This window comes from Lynx rufus, unplaced genomic scaffold (assembly GCF_022079265.1).
Source record: "Lynx rufus isolate CCGP_SWC_20201006 ecotype Redwood Valley unplaced genomic scaffold, mLynRuf1.p SCAF_13, whole genome shotgun sequence".
Classification (NCBI taxonomy): Eukaryota; Metazoa; Chordata; class Mammalia; order Carnivora; family Felidae; genus Lynx; species Lynx rufus.
This window is the reverse complement of record NW_025814827.1, coordinates 15608255-15625996: the sequence shown is the minus strand read 5'-3', so window position 1 is coordinate 15625996 and position 17742 is coordinate 15608255. Positions and strand designations below refer to the sequence as shown.

The 17742-nt window shown below is 43.2% G+C and overlaps 1 protein-coding gene across 2 annotated transcripts in view; it reads right to left on the bottom strand.

Moving 5' to 3' along the window:
• Positions 1-14959, bottom strand: part of RORA (RAR related orphan receptor A) — a 98594-nt gene extending 83635 nt beyond the window's left edge. For both annotated transcript variants that reach the window (XM_047075026.1, XM_047075027.1), the window contains exon 1: positions 14860-14959. In XM_047075026.1, coding sequence (XP_046930982.1) covers positions 14860-14890 — 31 coding nt within the window. In that variant the 5' untranslated portion in view covers positions 14891-14959. The remainder of the gene's footprint in view (positions 1-14859) is intronic.
• Between the last annotated feature and the right edge of the window lie 2783 nt (positions 14960-17742).

Sequence of the window (17742 nt, the reverse complement as noted above, 5' to 3'; positions counted from 1 at the left end):
TTTTTTTTTTTTTTTTAATTTATTTATTTTGAGACAGAGAGAGCATGAGCAGAGCTGTCACAGAGACAGGGAGAGAGGGAGAATCCCAAGCAGTCTCCTCACATCAGCACAGAGCCCACCGCAGGGCTTGTGAGAACGAATTGGGAGATCATGACCAGAGCCGAAGTCGGAAGCTTGACTGACTGAGCCACCCAGGCGCCCATTTATTTTTATTTTATTTTATTTTATTTTTTTCGCCCATTTATTTTTAATGTTTATTTATTTTTGAGGGGGGGGAGAGAGAGAGAGAGAGAGGGAGAGAGGGAGAGAGAGAGAGAGAGAGAGAGAGAGAGAGAGAATGAGTGGGGGAGGGGCAGAGAAAGAGGGAGACAAAGGATCCGAAGCATGCTCTGCAATGAAAGCAGAGAGCCCCACGCAGGGCTCGAACCCTGAGATCATGACCTGAGCTGGCATCAGACACTTAACTGAGCCACCCAGGTGCCCCTGTATTTTGTACTCTGAACGGATCTTCTACCCATGTATTGGCCACTTGGAAACCATTAGTTCATTGAGTTACGAAGCTCTTCCAGATGTTGACATATTTCATTACCAAATGAGATTATACCAAGTAATCACGTTTATTAATATCACCACCTACATCATCAGAAAAGTCTTGAAATACTGAGAGGCAGTCAAATGAATGGTGTTGGATGCACGTGTTTCAAACTTCTATTTGCCTGAAAGCCTGAATTTATCGGGAATAAATACTGCCCGCTATTTTTCTTGAAATGATGGGTTCACTTGGTTCATTTTTGAGAAAATAAATGACCTATACCCAATTCTGAATAGCTAGAGTCAGTCGTCCTAGTAAGTACAATGGCAGTCCTCTCAGAAAGCAGCTAGTTCAGCTATTAACTCAACGGCACAGTACTTTTCCCTGGAGACAAACATCTTCCTTCAGCATGTAGCAGATAGTGCTTTTATGTGTACTTCCCATTTGTCATAAAGAATATTAAAAAGACTTGGACTCAAGGGTCGAAATTTAATACACTTAATAATTGTTACTGCTTCATCAAGGACATTCTCAAATGAACCTGGCAATGTTTTGTTACCAGCAAGCCCGCAGTAATAACAAATACGATGACGACTTGTCCAAGTCGGTGTCCGTGCCTTGATTCCTGCAAAGATGCCAGGAGTTTTACCCACCAAGGCTTTGGCACTATTGATGCCAAATGGTCAGTACAGTGAAAAGGGCAAACGGTACCTCAGTATCATTATACAAATAGTTTTTACCTCTTGGAACCCAGGAAGGGCCTTGGGGCCCCCAGGGGTGCCTGGATCCCACGCTGAGGACCACTGCATAGAGGATACTAACAGCATAAATCCACTCTCTAATCTGCTCAGTGTTTATGTCCTTGTGGGGTTCACATAAAGAAGATTTAAAAGGTTTATTTCTGTCTCCACCCTCCTGCCCTCCCTGCTGAAAAAAAAAAAATTCCATTGTGGCAATTCAACATAAATTGTGTGTATAGAACAAAGAAATTGCAGTACTCTTGATTTCATCAGCATTTTCCTCCCTAACAAAGAAAGCTGCTCTAACAAGCTATTGGGAAAACTATCATGAGTTACAGGAAATATGACCTGCTCAGTCCCCCCTCTATCCCATCTAACACCCAACCCTCCCAAGCCTTTCACTTCAGGGGTATTTCAGATGAGCTCTTAGTAGTGTCCTCAGAAATAATTGGGTGTCCTAATTCAGCCACATGCAAATTACTGCTCCCCTAAAGAGGCCTTATTATAATTTCCAACCCTTGATGTCTACATAATCCCCTATAGTTCTTTAACTTTTTGCTTTCTAACTTCTGTTTACCGATGCACTACTTTTGTCAGCTCAGTATAGCATCAATTAGTAACACAGTTGTGTTTATTAGGTCTCCCCAGAGCCTTGAGAGAGCTGCTTTGTATTTATTAATGACTACACAGAGCACTACTATTTTTCAATAGCATTTAAAAATGAGTAAATTACTGAAGACGAACTATAAAAGAACTTCAAATTTCAAAGGCAAGCAAAAAAAAAAAAAGGCACAGTATTTCAAATCACCCATAATCCTTGCATGGTTAATTTTATTTTCAATTTAATATTAAGGGTTGGCGGGGGGGGGGGGGGGGAGTCAAATCTAGGCTGTTCTTGTTTTACTTTTGGCATTGTGGAGTACCAGCCATTCGATTTAGAGAACTGAGGTACAGATCTGGTAATTAATTAAGAGCCGGTTTAACAGGTCCAGATTTCATTATCACACACACCTGTTAAGTAATGCATACCTGATTCAGCAAAAATCCACCCACAAGGTTAATTTAAAAAAATTAAAAAGCAAGCAAGAGAGAAAGAAAGAAAGGCATAACTCTACAAACTTAGGTCCAGTTTTCTGTTCTCAAGCAGAATTCAACACAACGCACTTGAAATATATCCAATTTGTACTCTCTTATTTTGTGAATAATTGCCTGTATTCTATTCGGTGACGTTAGAGCTGCCCACACTGCTACAGAAATCGTTACTTAAGGAAATCAGAGAGACCCATCTCTGTGCGATGAGTCTTTCCTAGCCAAACTTAAAGTGATGGGGAGCAATTACCACGCTCGTTTGCCCTGCTTTTTTATATTCCCGGTCATTTATGAAATGAAGACGCTGATCTGCAAAAATCACTTTGCATTCATGAAGGGAGCTATGGGAGCTCCCCCTGAGCATCTGGCTGTGAGGCAGAAACATACCTCAGTGCACTTCCTTTGTCTTGCACTCCCTCTTTGATGTGCAAGTCACTGGTGGAGTAAGCTGTGATCGCTTTGATGTTGAACTTCTAGACTTTATTGTTACTAGCATGCCTACAAGGAGAGCTGTCAGTCATTTCTTACATCTGAACAACCATGTTTCTTTACGGCACCCCTTTTACAAGCATCAACCCTTAAATACATGTTTTCACATTCCTGCTGATTACCACACTATCTTCGTTGGGGGAGGGCTGTACTCAAATAGTACAGCACCCACATTGTCTGTAAACACCCTGAGGCATCATCAGATGGCTGGTAACCAACCTTCTTCAACAAGAGAAGCCTGAGCGCAGAACATATTTCTAGCAAATGAAAACATTCTGAAAACGCGCAAGCCATCTTAACAGTCAAAATGAGTAGTTTAGCCAATATTTCCCCTAAGCAGCCATTGAAATCACAGAGAAAACTTCCAAGCCACGTTAAAAGGGATTCTGAATGCAACACCAGCAGGAGGCTCAGAAAGTCGGCCAAAACTTTAAGACATCTTAACTCATCTTAGACAACTTTGTTTCTCCGCAATGGTGGAAACAAAACGCTTCTGTTCTACATGATTTTGCTTGTGATGGAAACACTGCTTTTGAAATAGATTTCTGCCAAACCACTTATTTTATTAAACAGTATCATTTCAGAAGATACTTGCTGTTATGGATGCAATTTAAGTCAGAGGAAGATGATTTTCCGTAATTTAATATGTAAGGCAAACCTATGGCTGTGTATACAATGTGTGTCCCATTTCTTAAACGTATACACATAAAGTAGGCAATATATTCATCTTTAAAAATCTCTGTTGAAAAAGACACGGCTCTCATTTCATTTACCTGCTCCCATCAGATTTACTTTTCAAACTCCTTTATCAATTCTGGAACTGCTGAATATTATCAAACCCCACTGGGGACATTCCACACCAAAAGGAAATAAAGTTAAGGTGCTTACATCACACAAGCCTGGCTAATAATGAACTGCTACCTTTCTGAATAAATGTTTCAATGAAACCCAAGTTCTTAGAGATACTGGATTTCAAATGAGGAAGTACAATGAGTTTATTTTTCATGACAGAGCTGAGTTCTGTTATTTTCCTTTTGTAAGCTGGCAACATAGGAGATACACTGTTTCTGCTGGCTAATAAACTGCAAATAATATATTAGGACAGACTCAAAGTTTTGTTGAGTTTCTGGCCTGGAATATTTGGTAAAGAATAAAATTACTGTGGTATGCAAGAGTTAAGACTATTCCAGGGTTTCCATTTTTACGCAACCTCCCTGCCCCCAACCTCCTTGGTTTTAACTCAACCATCAAAAATGGGAAAGGCTTTGGGATGGAATTTGATAAATATTTCTGTAATTTACCAGAACTAAGTCTGGGCATATTTATTATTAGTATTAATGAAAGCTTGCTTGTGCTTACATTTAAATAGTTGGCCAAAAGTAATCACCTCTTTCTATCTTAAATTTTCTTTACTTCTGAAAGGAAGGGATTAGCTGATTAAAGCACTTACAGCAACTGAGGGTTGAGGTGGGGGAATAAGGAAACTAGAAGGCATTCATCTGTTTCTTCCAAGTCTTGAACAAGAAACCAGACCACCTTTTTGTTTTAATACAAACACTTCATCAAATGGGAGAGCTGGAAAAGACCTTGATGGCTCTCCAGTCTCTCCAACTTAACAAACAGGAAAAATGAGCAACTGAGGTAACCCGAAAATAATTTGAGTAGTAGATCTGGGAGGAGAACCCACATCTTCCCCCACCCAACATGGAGCGGGAAGTGGTCTGCACCACTCAGTGCTGCTTCCCTGCAGTGAGCACCAACGACTCATGTGTAAAGCAAGGGTGTTGGACTTGGGGGTTTCTCAGCCAGAATCATACGGGAAGCTTAAAAATGAACAATACTTGATAAAATAAGAGCCTCGGAGACATCCTGGGCTTGAGTATCTTTAAAAATCTCTGTAGACAGTTTACTGTGCAGAGAAGGTTGAGAACTAAGGGACCCGATGACCTCTAAGCTCCTTCCTGAGTCTACTGCCAAACGTTCACCATCAGTTGGAAAAAACATTCTTGGATTCTGTTCCCTAAAAGTTACCCATGAGGCCATACGCATTTCTAAACTGTCACACTGTCTGCCATGTTAGCCTTGTTGTTGTTACTACCTGTTCTTATCTGGCTCATTTATGTGTTCACTTAGGTATTATCTGCCTCTTCCCAACAGAATGGACACTCGCAAAGGCCAGAGACTAAGCCCACTGTGTTCACTGTAGCTCCCACAGTCCCAGCATCATACCTCCCACAATAATGGGATATTGCACTGCCGTTTTCCAAAGAAAGAGGGGTCTGGAATTGTGGTGTGCAAGGGAGCAGGCTGCCTTCCACATCACCCAAGCAGTTCTAATTTTATCTGTTTCATCATTCTAGAATCTAAGCTATATGAAGGCAGGGTTGTGTCTGCCTCATTCGTATTTAGTTACCTCCAGCGCCTGGAAGTGGACAGGCCCGCCAGGTGTGCAGGGCCTGAGAAACACGTAAATAGGAAGCACTATGAGACAGCCAGGTGCTAGCACCTTAACTTTGTTGCTGAGAAAAGCAACACAGAAAAGACATCACTGTTGCCACTGGAGTTGGCCTTGACTCCTGTGGCACAATCCCTAACCTAGCCCTACTGAGTGGTCACCATGGTGGCAAGACCCAGCCCCGGGGCTCACCGAATGCCAGAAGGCCAGAGCTGCCTAGGAAGATTTATGCAGAAAAGGCACACAGTGTTTGGAAAGTATCAAAGGCATTTGCCACACCAAAGTCTCAGGGTGTTCTGCCTGCTTGGGCCACTTGGGTTAACAGATTTGGGTTATGTCCACTTCCTCCCACACGGTGGTATAGAAAGGCCGAGATAATCAGAAGATTATCTCAAGTGTGTTAATTACATCCAAATAATGGTGGGAACTGCTCATGTTGGGCATCTTAAGCTCGAAAGGAGATTCCGAGAACTAAACAAAGGCTTGTGCTTTAGCCTAATATTGTTCACCTTTCTGAGCTCCACTTTCCACACTAGTCAAAGAGGGTTAGACCAGAGCAATGCTTCCCAAACTTACCGGATCCTCAGCCACCAGAAGAGCTTTTACAAATTCAAATTCCTTGGTCTTACCCCAGACTATCAGAAGCAGGATCCACTCATGTGGTGATGGAGAACGGGCATTTGTTTTTTTGAATGCTTCCCAGTCGACTGGGAAGATCAAGGATATTTAGGAACCGCTGAAGGGCTAGAGAATCCCAGGCTCATCCCAGCTCCAGTAGGTGAGGACTATTTGAATTGGTGGTCTGAGGACCACCTGAATCCCAATCCCTGGAGACACTTGTAAACACAGGGCTTCCTGGGTCAGGAGGACCAGACTGACAGAGTGAGGCTCTCTCCAGGGGGGACCTAGGAATCGGCCTTTTCAACAGACTCTGTGGATTACACGTTGCAGTCTTAAGTTTCAGAACCACTGCTTTCGGCAGGATTTCAGAGCTAACCTATGGCTGATTTGGAAGGAAATCATGTTCACACAGAAGTACAATGATTGGCTTTATTCAATTATAGTAACATTTCACTGTGGGTCGCAAATTCTCCTTTATTTTAAATGGCGTGTAGCTCACAGAAGCTGCAAACGTAGAAGAGCAATGGTCTTAAAACAGCCTTCTCTGGCTAAGTGTGGCTGCCAATCTCCCGGTGCATTTTTTAGATGCTGATTCACGGCTTAAGAGGTAATTGGGAGGAGGGTGTCTCTGCTCTATAAAAGCACACAGTAGGCACTTACTAAGTATCTGCTGAAACGAATTTATTTAGTTATTTACGTTCCGTGTTCTGCAGAAGATGTGACATGAAATAAACAAATAAAAGAAGGTGAAAAAAACCCAACAACTGCAAAATGAAAATAACATTCTATGAAAGAGAATATTTCTCATGTGGTGAAAGAATCACACTTCTGGGTGGCGTCATCTGAAAAACGGTTTGCTTCAATAACTGGTCTGAAACCTAACCACAAGTCTTTACTTCCAAGCCACTATCTTATTTCTATGATGGAAAAGTTTAAACGGTAGGTTTTCCTTGCTTTTTCTCCTCCCTCCTTGTTTTTCACATAAAGATACAATTGCACCTTTCCAGTAGGAACAAATGAGCACTGTTACCCTTGAGAATCTTGGTGATTACCTGTCATTATTATTATCCTGGTTTTCAGCTCAGCTCTGAAGCCTTGACTTCTTGAGCAATGCAACATTCATAAGCCTGTATCCTCATTCTTCTTTCTGCAAGGCATCATTTCCTTACATGATATTTAAGGATCAATACTTATTTCTGATTCCAACATAAGTATCAGATTGTTTTACGATTGTTTCACACTTGATGAACCACCAAAATCTGAGCCCACAATTCACTTGTATTATCTATTATCCTAAAAAATTACACAGACATATTTTTACTTCCATTGTTTTAAAGCATAAGCTCTATATAATATTCTAAAAGTCCTGCATAACATATACTCTATATTTTGGGCAAACTGCTTACACTTATGTGAACCAAGTGATCTAACCACAAGTCTTCACAAATCAAGTGGTTAATAGTTTTGCATCCATGTTTAAAATTGTTTTATTGCCAAAAACTCCAATAGTTTGCTTATTTCTAAATGTTTATCTTTTTTGGAAAAAAAAAAGCTCTAGATTTAAAAGGGGAGAATGCTGATCAAAACGACAAACTCTTTTGGGGCACTTGGGTGGCTCAGTCACTTAAGCGTCCGACTTCAGCTCAGGTCATGATCTCACAGTTCATGAGTTTGAACCCCGAGTGAGGCTGTGTGCTGTCAGCTCAGAGCCTGGAGCTGCTTCAGATTCTGTGTTTCCCTCTCTCTCCGTCCCTCCCCCCACTTGCACTCTGTCTCTTTCTCAAAAATAAACATTAAAAATTTTTTTAAAAAATGACAGTCTCACGGGGCGCCTGGGTGGCGCAGTCGGTTGAGCGTCCGACTTCAGCCAGGTCACGATCTCGCGGTCCGTGAGTTCAAGCCCTGCGTCAGGCTCTGGGCTGATGGCTCAGAGCCTGGAGCCTGTTTCCGATTCTGTGTCTCCCTCTCTCTCTGCCCCTCCCCCGTTCATGCTCTGTCTCTCTCTGTCCCAAAAATAAATAAACGTTGGGAAAAAAAAAAATTAAAAAAAAAAAATGACAGTCTCTTTTGAAATTTTATTTGACGGTCGAGGAATAGAATTAAGGTTGAAACTAAAAAAAAAAAAAATTACAAGGATTACCATAAAGGTCATAATAATTGTTTATTCACAAACCAAATCTCATTTACATTTTAAAATTTACTATGGAGCCAAACAAAATTTCCTAATTCAGCTTTAAAACTTCCCTTTATTATCTCCCAAGCAAACTTGTGAAATTCATTATCTTCCCCACAGATACATTTCTAATAACCATTTAAAACAATGAATTACACTTTGGAATCTGATGAAGAATGCCCCACAGCAACTGAGAAAATAATTTCAACCTTTGACCCTCTCCACTAGCCTGATGGGAAATTCAATGGCACCATTACGCTTTTAGCTTTCCGTGAATAGGTAACCACTAGAGGGCAGCCTTATCTCAGCTCTGACACTACTTTGGAGAAAAACACCTCACAATGCTTCTATGTTCCATTAATTATTTTTGGAATATCTTTGGTTTTCCTAGATATTTAATAATCAACTTCAGCTCATCTAAAGGCATTTCTGAACAGGTCAAAAATCTACTTTCACACATTACAACAATATCACAGGGACCGGTCATGCAATGGCCTAAAGTTACAGCCTAGCCTGTGTATCTTCAAAAATTTTAAAACAAAATTAACAAGTCTTTAGTCTTTACTATGTGGTTAAGTGCTGAGTCAGTCATAACACACCTAGTACTCGGGTTCCACTTTTGGTAGCAAAATGTCAAGAGGTTTTAGACAAATTTAAGTATGCTTGAGGAAGAAACTGATTTAAGATTGCAGGAAGACCTACTGTGAATGAGTGGAGCAGGGGACAGCAAAGATTAAGGGTTAGAGCTGTGTGTATGTGTGTGTTTCACACTTCTAGTCTTCAAATAGCTGACAATCTTTTACCTGAAAGACGGGTTAAATGTGCTCTCCACAGTCCCAAAAGAAAGGGTCATAATCAAGGGATTAAAAATACAAAGGAGAGATTTATGCTTGATATAGGAAGAATTTTCTAATTCAAGATGGAATAAGCTACCTCTAACAATTGGGAGTTTCCTGTCATAAGAGGTGTTCGGGCATAACCAGACAACCATTTAGCAGGAATGCTGTGTGTGGAGAAGAACCAAATGCCAATAGGACCTGTAACTGAATGACTTTTAAAGTTTCTTCTCCCCTCAAGACTCTATGAAATAATGTTTATTTGCTTTCAGACAAACACATCTCAGTCCAGTCACCAGAAAAGTAAACACCCATCAAGTAAGAAATGAGCTTTTGCAGATCTATCCACTTGGAAACTTTTACTCTCCTGTGATTTCCTAAAAGACAACAGATTTCTCAAGAGTTAGGTCCACAATCATGCCCTTCAGCTGTTATGGAAACAACCAGGACAACACTCACCAGCCCAAGGATTCATCAGCTTTCTACATAAAGGCATATTAAAATTAGAAGATGCATTTGTAAATGCTCCCTTTGCCTAAAGATAAGTGGAACACATATAGGTAAATCTCTAGCTCGATTCTCTCATAATGGAGATAGGTTAGCTGCGTTTCATAGTATTCTGTATTCTTTACAAAGGTAATGCTTACATTTCACCCAGATCCTCTTACAACAAGTAGACTTAATGAAAATCATGGATGAAGAGAGCTAATGATGAGCAAATAAGAATAACCCCATTTGTACCAAATTGATTTTATTAAATAGTAATTTAAAGATATTAGGCTCAGCAAAGCATTACATAATTGAATCTATTTTTTTCCTCTTATAAATGCCAGAGTTATAATTTTCACTAACTAGAGACAAAGTTATATCCAGGACATTTTTACAGCTTCCTCCAGGGGAGGCAGCATGAAAATGGTAGAAATTAGGGCTCTAGCCCTTGCTTTACCATTTATCCGCCGGAAGTGCTTGGCCACAGCACATAACCTCTATGAGCTTCATTTTTTCAACCAAACACCATGAGTATCAGTGACTTTCCATGGAGGATTAAGTGACAGAAGAATGTTTGTAAAACATAAAGCACAAAACAAATACAGGTTAACATCATCCATCTATTTATTTATGAAATGCCTAGTAAACTTCAGAGGCAATAAAAGTCAAAAAACGAAATTACCGGCAAACGTATGGAATAGGTTGTAACATGACTTTTTATACTAATGGGAGCAAAGATTTTTAAATTATCACATTACCGCCTTATAATATGATGAGGGCTGACAAATGTCACTTTATTTTTATTATTTTTTTGTTTTTATTTTTTAAATAGGCTCAGCATCCAACATGGGGCTTGAACTCACAACCCTAAAATCAAGAGTCTCATGCTCTACCGACTAAGCCAGCCAGGCACCCCAACAAATGTCACTTTGAAAAGAAAATCCAGATACAAAAGTTTACAACTGCCTTCCTGCATTTTGCACATGGGCTAATCATATGCTACTATCTATTTAGACCTCTTTGGACATAACACTCTGACAATTTAACTGAAAAAGCATGCATCACGTCACACACAATACCAACAAATACAGAAAGCTCCAAGAATCTCTAAGGCCATGACTCAAAGGTTGGGGTGGAAGGGAGGTATCCTCAGAGGAGGATCTATAAGTAGGGAGAGGAAACTTGCAAATCATTCCTCAGAGAGTCAGTATATAGTCTTGGAGATAATATTAAATGTTAATTCATACCTGTGTTGTCACTGGTGGATCTTTCCAAGTTATTTTTTTTTAAGTAGAGAAACATAAAGCATGATTTTATGCTGCTGATTCTGAGATTCTATGGTTCTAAAACTTACTAAATATGAACTATGTAGATTAAAGCAACCTTGAGTTCTTACTAATAAGGACTGGGAATATTTAGAATGCATCAAAACATTTCTATGACAAAGTATTCTTAGATTTGTTCCATACGATGGGTTTTATTGATGACTAAAATAATTTAAGAGAATTTTCAGAAAACTGAACTCCAACTCCACCTCTGCAGATCTATCTACCCATGTATCTAGTAACTTTTTCTCCCAGTAAATGGCCATTTGTAAATATTATTTCCTTCAATGCCCATGAGCAAATTACAAAGCGGCTGGGTGCTAGTGCAGGTGCTTTGCAATTATCTACTTGCTGATCTCATCCATTTCATTGTGATTCACTTGACTGGAAGGGAAAGGTGAGAGAAAAAGGAGTCTAGTGAGAACTATTACTATATATTTATTAATTTATCTACTAGTTATAAAATACTCTCTAAGATTTAAATCATATTCATTTATCTATCTATGTATCTATCAGATTATTTCCATTTAGAAATTATTTTGTAACTGGGCAGCTTTAAAGAAATTACATGGTACTCAACTCAAATTGAGAGCAAAGTGGTTTACTTGAGTATGATGTTACTTTGCATTTCAAGTGAAGTGACTGATATAAAATTAAGAGGCTGCTCAAGAAAATGGCGCTTTAAAAATATTCTCTACTTCATAGAGGGTCTGAGCTTTGCCCCCCCCCCCGCCCTCCCAACCCCCATGAACAAATGGATTCAGAGATCCTCTTTGTCTTTAAAAGAACTGACCCCTCTTTGCCTGATCAACTCTGCTCCGTGGAGCGGCCATTTACATTTTCTCTTTTCAAGATCTAGCCATCACCCTTCTCCCAATCCTACCCATCAAAGGTCACAAAAATGGGACAAAAATCCCTGCTAAAGGTGTCATTGATAGGGCGCTTGCAATAAGACCAGGGATAAAATTCACATTTCATTTGGTAAAAAGAAAGGCCACATTCTTCAAAACTATGAAATCAAATTTATTGGAGTTGGAAATACTACTCATCACCAACACCTAAAGTATTTTCAAAGCAGTAAGGTGAAGTTTGTATTTTGTACATGAATTGTGCTGGGGGAAGAATCTATTATGGGACAGAAATTCCCTTTAAGCCTCTCCCTTCACTCTAACTCCATTTACATGAGCACGGGCTGAGCCCTCAAGAAGCTAAGGGGTATATAATCTACGGAAACTGATGAAGTCCTAGCATTTCCTTTCAACGCTCGGCTGCCGCCGGACATTTGGCCAATGCACTTTTCTGATGAGCAGAACTAGTGCTTCCCTGATTACAAATGTTATCGCTGGCTCTCTCTGTTTGCCCGAGAAGCAATCCAAAGGGTACTGGAATTTTGTTGTTAATTAAACAAAAACAAAACTGAAGGATGAGACGAGAATGGCTCAAATGAAGATGTATTACTTCTAAGCATGAAACCACTTTAAGCTTAAACTTACTTGACAACTAACACAGAGGCAAGGATTTTCTTCCTTGGTGAGTTCAAAGGGCCTGACTTAATGATGTTTAAAAAACACAAGTAATCAGCCAACAAAGAGAATGTTTTTCTTTTATGGTCGCTTGTTTTCTCCTCCCCTCGTCCACATGCATACACGTACCAAAAAGCTATATTGTAAAGAGTATTTCTGTTTTGCATGAAAAATCTAATTATACAAACTCTCTTACATATGGAACCAATTTAACTATTAAAAATGAGAGGCAGTAGGGAAGTATTTAATATGATTCTGGGCCAGCTTTTTTCCCCTTAAATCTGATATGGAAACATTTACAGCATTCCTCATTTTCCCACAAACTACTTCTTCAGTTTAAATTTGCACCAAAGCAAGATAATCCCATTAAAACACAGGATGTTATGATATTGGAAATGAAATATTCTAATTGTCCAGATGCATTCTATTTCTCTCTCTCTCTCACGCTTATAGGAAAACTGCATCACCAGTACTGAGCTACTTTTCTCAAAGCACATTACTATGAATCTATTATCTAATGGCAGCCAGAGGTCACTCCAAGACAAATGTGTGGGCTAGAGCTTTTGGGGGATGATGGCTGTGTGATTCTCATGATTATATTAGCAAGGGATAGTACTCGACTTTGTACTAGAGCTACAAAAGCAAAATTGTATGTACCGAAAGCATCACATTAAATTAAAATATTAAAACATACTTTCCTTACTAATTGGTAGTTACTGTTCATTTGGGGAAACAGTCTTAGCTTTTCACCCTTCCCTCAATCAACACAAATTATACTACATAAAATGGATAAAGACTGGCATTGACATCTTCCAAGCAACAAAATCTATTTTATAGCTTAAAGAAAAAAAAGGGGGGGAGGAAAATATCTTAACTACAAAGGCTATTTGGGTCGTTTTATTCTTAGAGGATTAATAAAACTAAGGAAATAGCATAAAAGTTTTTTTTGAGGGGGAGGGGAGGGGCATAGAGAAAAACTTGACATTTTTTCTTTACAAGATGATTTTAAGATGCTTAAGAACGTGTAACACAAGGAGGTTTTCCCTCGTTTATCCGTTGCATATTCCAAAAATGATTAAATCCCGTTTTCCGAAAGCCACAAGGGAAAGACAGAAAATTTGCTGTGGGTACGTCGTATAGAAAGATTTCATCTCAAGCAGCTCATCTTAGTGTCCAGCACGTTTCGGCCTGTTAATAATTAATGAAAGAGATGCCACCCAATCTCTAGTGGAGAAAGGCAAAGCTCGGTGATCCGAAAGTAAACGCAGCACAGACACCGAACTAGTGTCCTTCATCCTGGACTGCAACAAAACCTCAACCTACTGAACGTTTAAGGAGCTCCGGGCGTCCGCACGGATGGGCAGAACCCGCAGGACGGTCCGGGTCTGCAAAAACGCGGCGCATTAGGGGCTCCCTGTGCGCCGCAAGCAGATGGGGTTCTAAATCCCCACTCTCAGCGGCCGGGTCCGCGAAGCCGCTCGGGCAGATTATCTCCCGGAGGAACCTGCTGGCGCACAAGCGGGCAGCGTGCTGCTGGCTGAGTTTCTCCAGGGCTGTTTGCAAGAGTCCTAACAGCGTGGCTCGGTTCCTCCGGGCCACACAGGCGACTTCCTGCACACCTCCAAACTTTGGCTTTCTCATTAGAAACTTCCCTAACTTGCCTCGGTTTCTCTCCTCCTCACCTGGGAACACCTCGAATGGATCCTCTCTTCAACTAGTCCCCCCTGCCATCCCCCACCAGCCTGCTAAGGAATCCTGATCTGGGCGGAAGGCCGGACGGGGAGACTTGACCGCGACCAACACCCGCGGGTCGGCCCTCACCGCGGTCTAACTTCCACCGGTGCCCGCGACTCCTGTGGGCAGGGTTGCCTCCCCACGTCCATTCCACAACGCAAAATATCCAGTGGGGGTGCGCTGCGGCTGCGGGCGGCAGCCGGGAGAGTCTTGGCACGCTCGAGAAGCCCGTCTCGCTCGGGCCCGGGCGCTTTCGTAAGTAGCCGCGCCGGGACGCAGAGTGAAAACGGCCGCACTTTCCCGGCCCGCGGCCGCTCGGGGCCTTCGGGCCGCCACGGGGGGAGGGCGCAAGGCCTGGGGCGCTGACCAGTCCCCAGGGATGACATCGCGTCCCCGCGCGCGCGCACGGCCCGGCCCGGCCGCAGCGCCTTCCCTACGTAGGCCGGAGCTGTCTGGGGTGCGGGCCCTGGGGACCGACCGCGGGCGTCCCCGGCTTCCTCCGAGCTCCCCAGATCCTACCCTCCCTTCCAGAAGCGCCGCGACTCCCAGCAAACTTTCTTCCGAGAGCCCCGCCGGGTGCCAGGCGGACCTGGGCGGCTGACAGGAGTCAGAGGGGGCGGAAGAGGGGGGTCCAGCCCGTGCGCCTTTGCCCCCTACAGGAGGCAGGCTGATCCCGCGGCCGGGCTCAGGTGGCGCCGCTGCTGTGGCCCAGAAGGCCCTGGCGGGGCTCCGGCGCCCAGCCCGGGGCAGTACGTGCGCTCGGGCAGGCGCGCCCACCCCTCCCCCTGCGCGCCCTCCTCCCCGCCCCCCGGAGCAGCCAGCCCACCCGGCCCCGGCGGGGCTCCCGGCTCACCTTTCATCGCTGCGATCACAAAATACATCATTTAAGCCGCGGTGCGGAGAGCGCAGGGAGAGCCGATGGTCCGACCCCGGAGCCCCCTCTGCCGCCGCCGCGCCGCCGCCGCCCGAGCCACAGCAGCAGCTGCCGCAGCTGCCCGCCCGCCGAGAGCCATCCCGAGCCATAAGAGGCTCCATGTGACCGGCTGACATCACGGCCGCCGCTCTGTTTACACCGCGCCCCTCCGCTTCCTCCCCGGGCGGGAGGCGGGAGGCTGGAGGCAGGCGCGCCCCAGCGCCGCGCCCCGCCCCGCCCCCGCGGGCAGGTGAGCGGCGGCGGCTCGGCTGGCACACCCCGGGCCCGCGCTGCCCTGCCGCGCCCCCGGCCCGCGCCCAGGCCCCCAGCCTTCTCTTTGCCTCTCCGAACACCTGTGGTCGCCCGGGTGCTCTCTGCACGCAGCGCCCCGCGGAACGCGCGCCTGACCACTCTCTGTCCCCACCCCGTGGGGCAAGGGGCACGCAACCCCACGACACTCTGCTTCCTCGCCCGAGCCCGCGGGGCGTTAAATGCTCCAGTTGGCCGGAGAAAAAGCGGGGTTTGGCCTGAAGGGGGGAGGCTGTAGTCACCCTCATTTCCCAGAGCGCCCCAGCTCTGTTCAGAAGGTAGGTCCCCCAGACGGGGCCGTGGAGAACGCTGTCACCCGGACCTTTCTGGGGAGTGGAGTAAGTGCCTCCTAAGTCTTTCCGGAGAGGCTCGGCCAGAGCGGGGGGGGGGGGGGGGGGAACCCCGCCCACCAAGAGGTTGGTAATCTCCCATCACACCAACACCAAAGGTCCTTGTTTACACCTCCCCCATTCCACGGGGAACAATGTTACCTGGAAGGAGAGCAGAAAACTCTTATGTGAATCACCTAAATGATAATCCAATCGCCAGCCCATTTGAGCCACTGAATTCCCAGGCTCTTCCATAACTCCATTCTCTCCAGAGAACCCATTTACAGGTGGAAAAGGCTCTAGTGGTCACATCCTAAAAATGAGACATTGTGGCACTCTGGGCAGGAAAACAAAAATACCTCTAAAGGTCAACTCTGTGAATTTTAACTTGCAACTAAGAGTGAATTCCCTCTGAACTTTGAAGCTTAATCCTTTTTACTGGCCATATGGAAACTTAACTCTTGACAGTATTGTCAGATGGATCTTCTTAGGATGAATTTCAGATGCTTCGTACCCAGAGTTCGCATTATTTAAAAATTTGCCAACTGTGTCCATACCATTGAGCATAATAGGAAGAACAATTCAAAAGCCCAGTCTGCATACCTGCTACTGTTCCTTCACACAACTTCAATTCTGCTTTCTTTCCCGATGGTCTGTATTTCCATTTACAACTTAAAAGATCAGATAGTTTTTAGTGGATGCCTTCATGGTGATTAAATAAGGAGAGTCCTAGCTAGCATTCTTTTCCCATATAACTGAGTTGTCCTTGCCCCTGAGTTGGGCTATAACTTAAAACACATGCAGACAATCAGCCCTCTAGAAAACTTGGGATTCATGTACTCCCCACCCTCCCAACCCTCCTTTTCCAGGCAAAATTTACACAGTCCTGATTTAGAAGGTCAGTAAAATTCATCACACCTTAAATCAAACCATAGCTTTATAAAAGTTTGATTTCAGCTAACGCCATCCTGGCAGTTTTTCCTTTAGATTTCTTTTTTCAAATAAAACCACAAAAATCAGAAATTATGAAAGTGTGAAGCCAAGACCTACCCATGTTAATTCAGCTTTCCAGCCATAGCGAAGTGGACCCGAATTTCAAATGAATCAACCATATCCACTGTGATGTTTACAGTTATGAAATTAAATCACACCACATTCCCATGATGCAAGTGCATCTCCTAGTGAGGCAACGCCCCTCGGTTACATTGACGCCATCCTTCATATTTGGTTCTTGATTTCCCTTGGCCTAACAACTCTAACAGGGAAGAGTAAAGCCAAGCTATCCAGTAGGTAGGTCCCCAGCACAATTTTCTTTCCTTTGTACTGTTGAAGGATGGAAAGTCATCAGGGACTGCATGTTCATGGGTATGCTCTTCATACTCATTGCAAATGAATACAGAAATACAACTTGGAAAATTTGCAGGGTTCCTTTAAAAAACAGTATCCTGCTCTAGAAAACAATGCTTTGAAAATAACCAAATCCATTAGCTCTAGCCTGCCTGTCAGACATCTGACTCCAAGGTAAATAGTCTTACATTACTAGTAATCGGTATTTATTTCCAGACCATTTCAAATGAAATCGGTAATCGGGAATGACATGTAACCTGACGTGTGCTCCTGCAATTACAAGTAGTAGAATCACTCATTCTATAGATATGTCCCCAATAGAAATATAATCTCATAATACTTGTTTGAAATATTTACACATATATTCAACAAAGACATTTCCAGGATAATGTAATACTGACCTTAGCCTTTGGAAATGTATTTCATTCTCATCCTACAACTAATGAGCAACAGAATTTCAGATATTAAGTCTTAACCTTCCTGTGTGGCTAGATGCTATTTGTAATAAATGCCTCTATTAAATGTCGTCAGCTGTTAACCCAGGGTATAATATTGTTCTTTATATTAACACAAAGCTCTCATGAAACTTTGAAAGTAAAAATGAGAGGCTATTAAAAAACACACACACACAAAACTCTTGAAATATAATTTTTCTATGGAATTCTATTTTTTTTTTTTTTTTTTTGCGACAGAGAGAGACAGAGCATGAACGGGGGAGGGGCAGAGAGAGAGGGAGACACAGAATCAGAAGCAGGCTCCAGGCTCTGAGCCATCAGCCCAGAGCCTGACGCGGGGCTCGAACTCCCGGACCGCGAGATCGTGACCTGGCTGAAGTCGG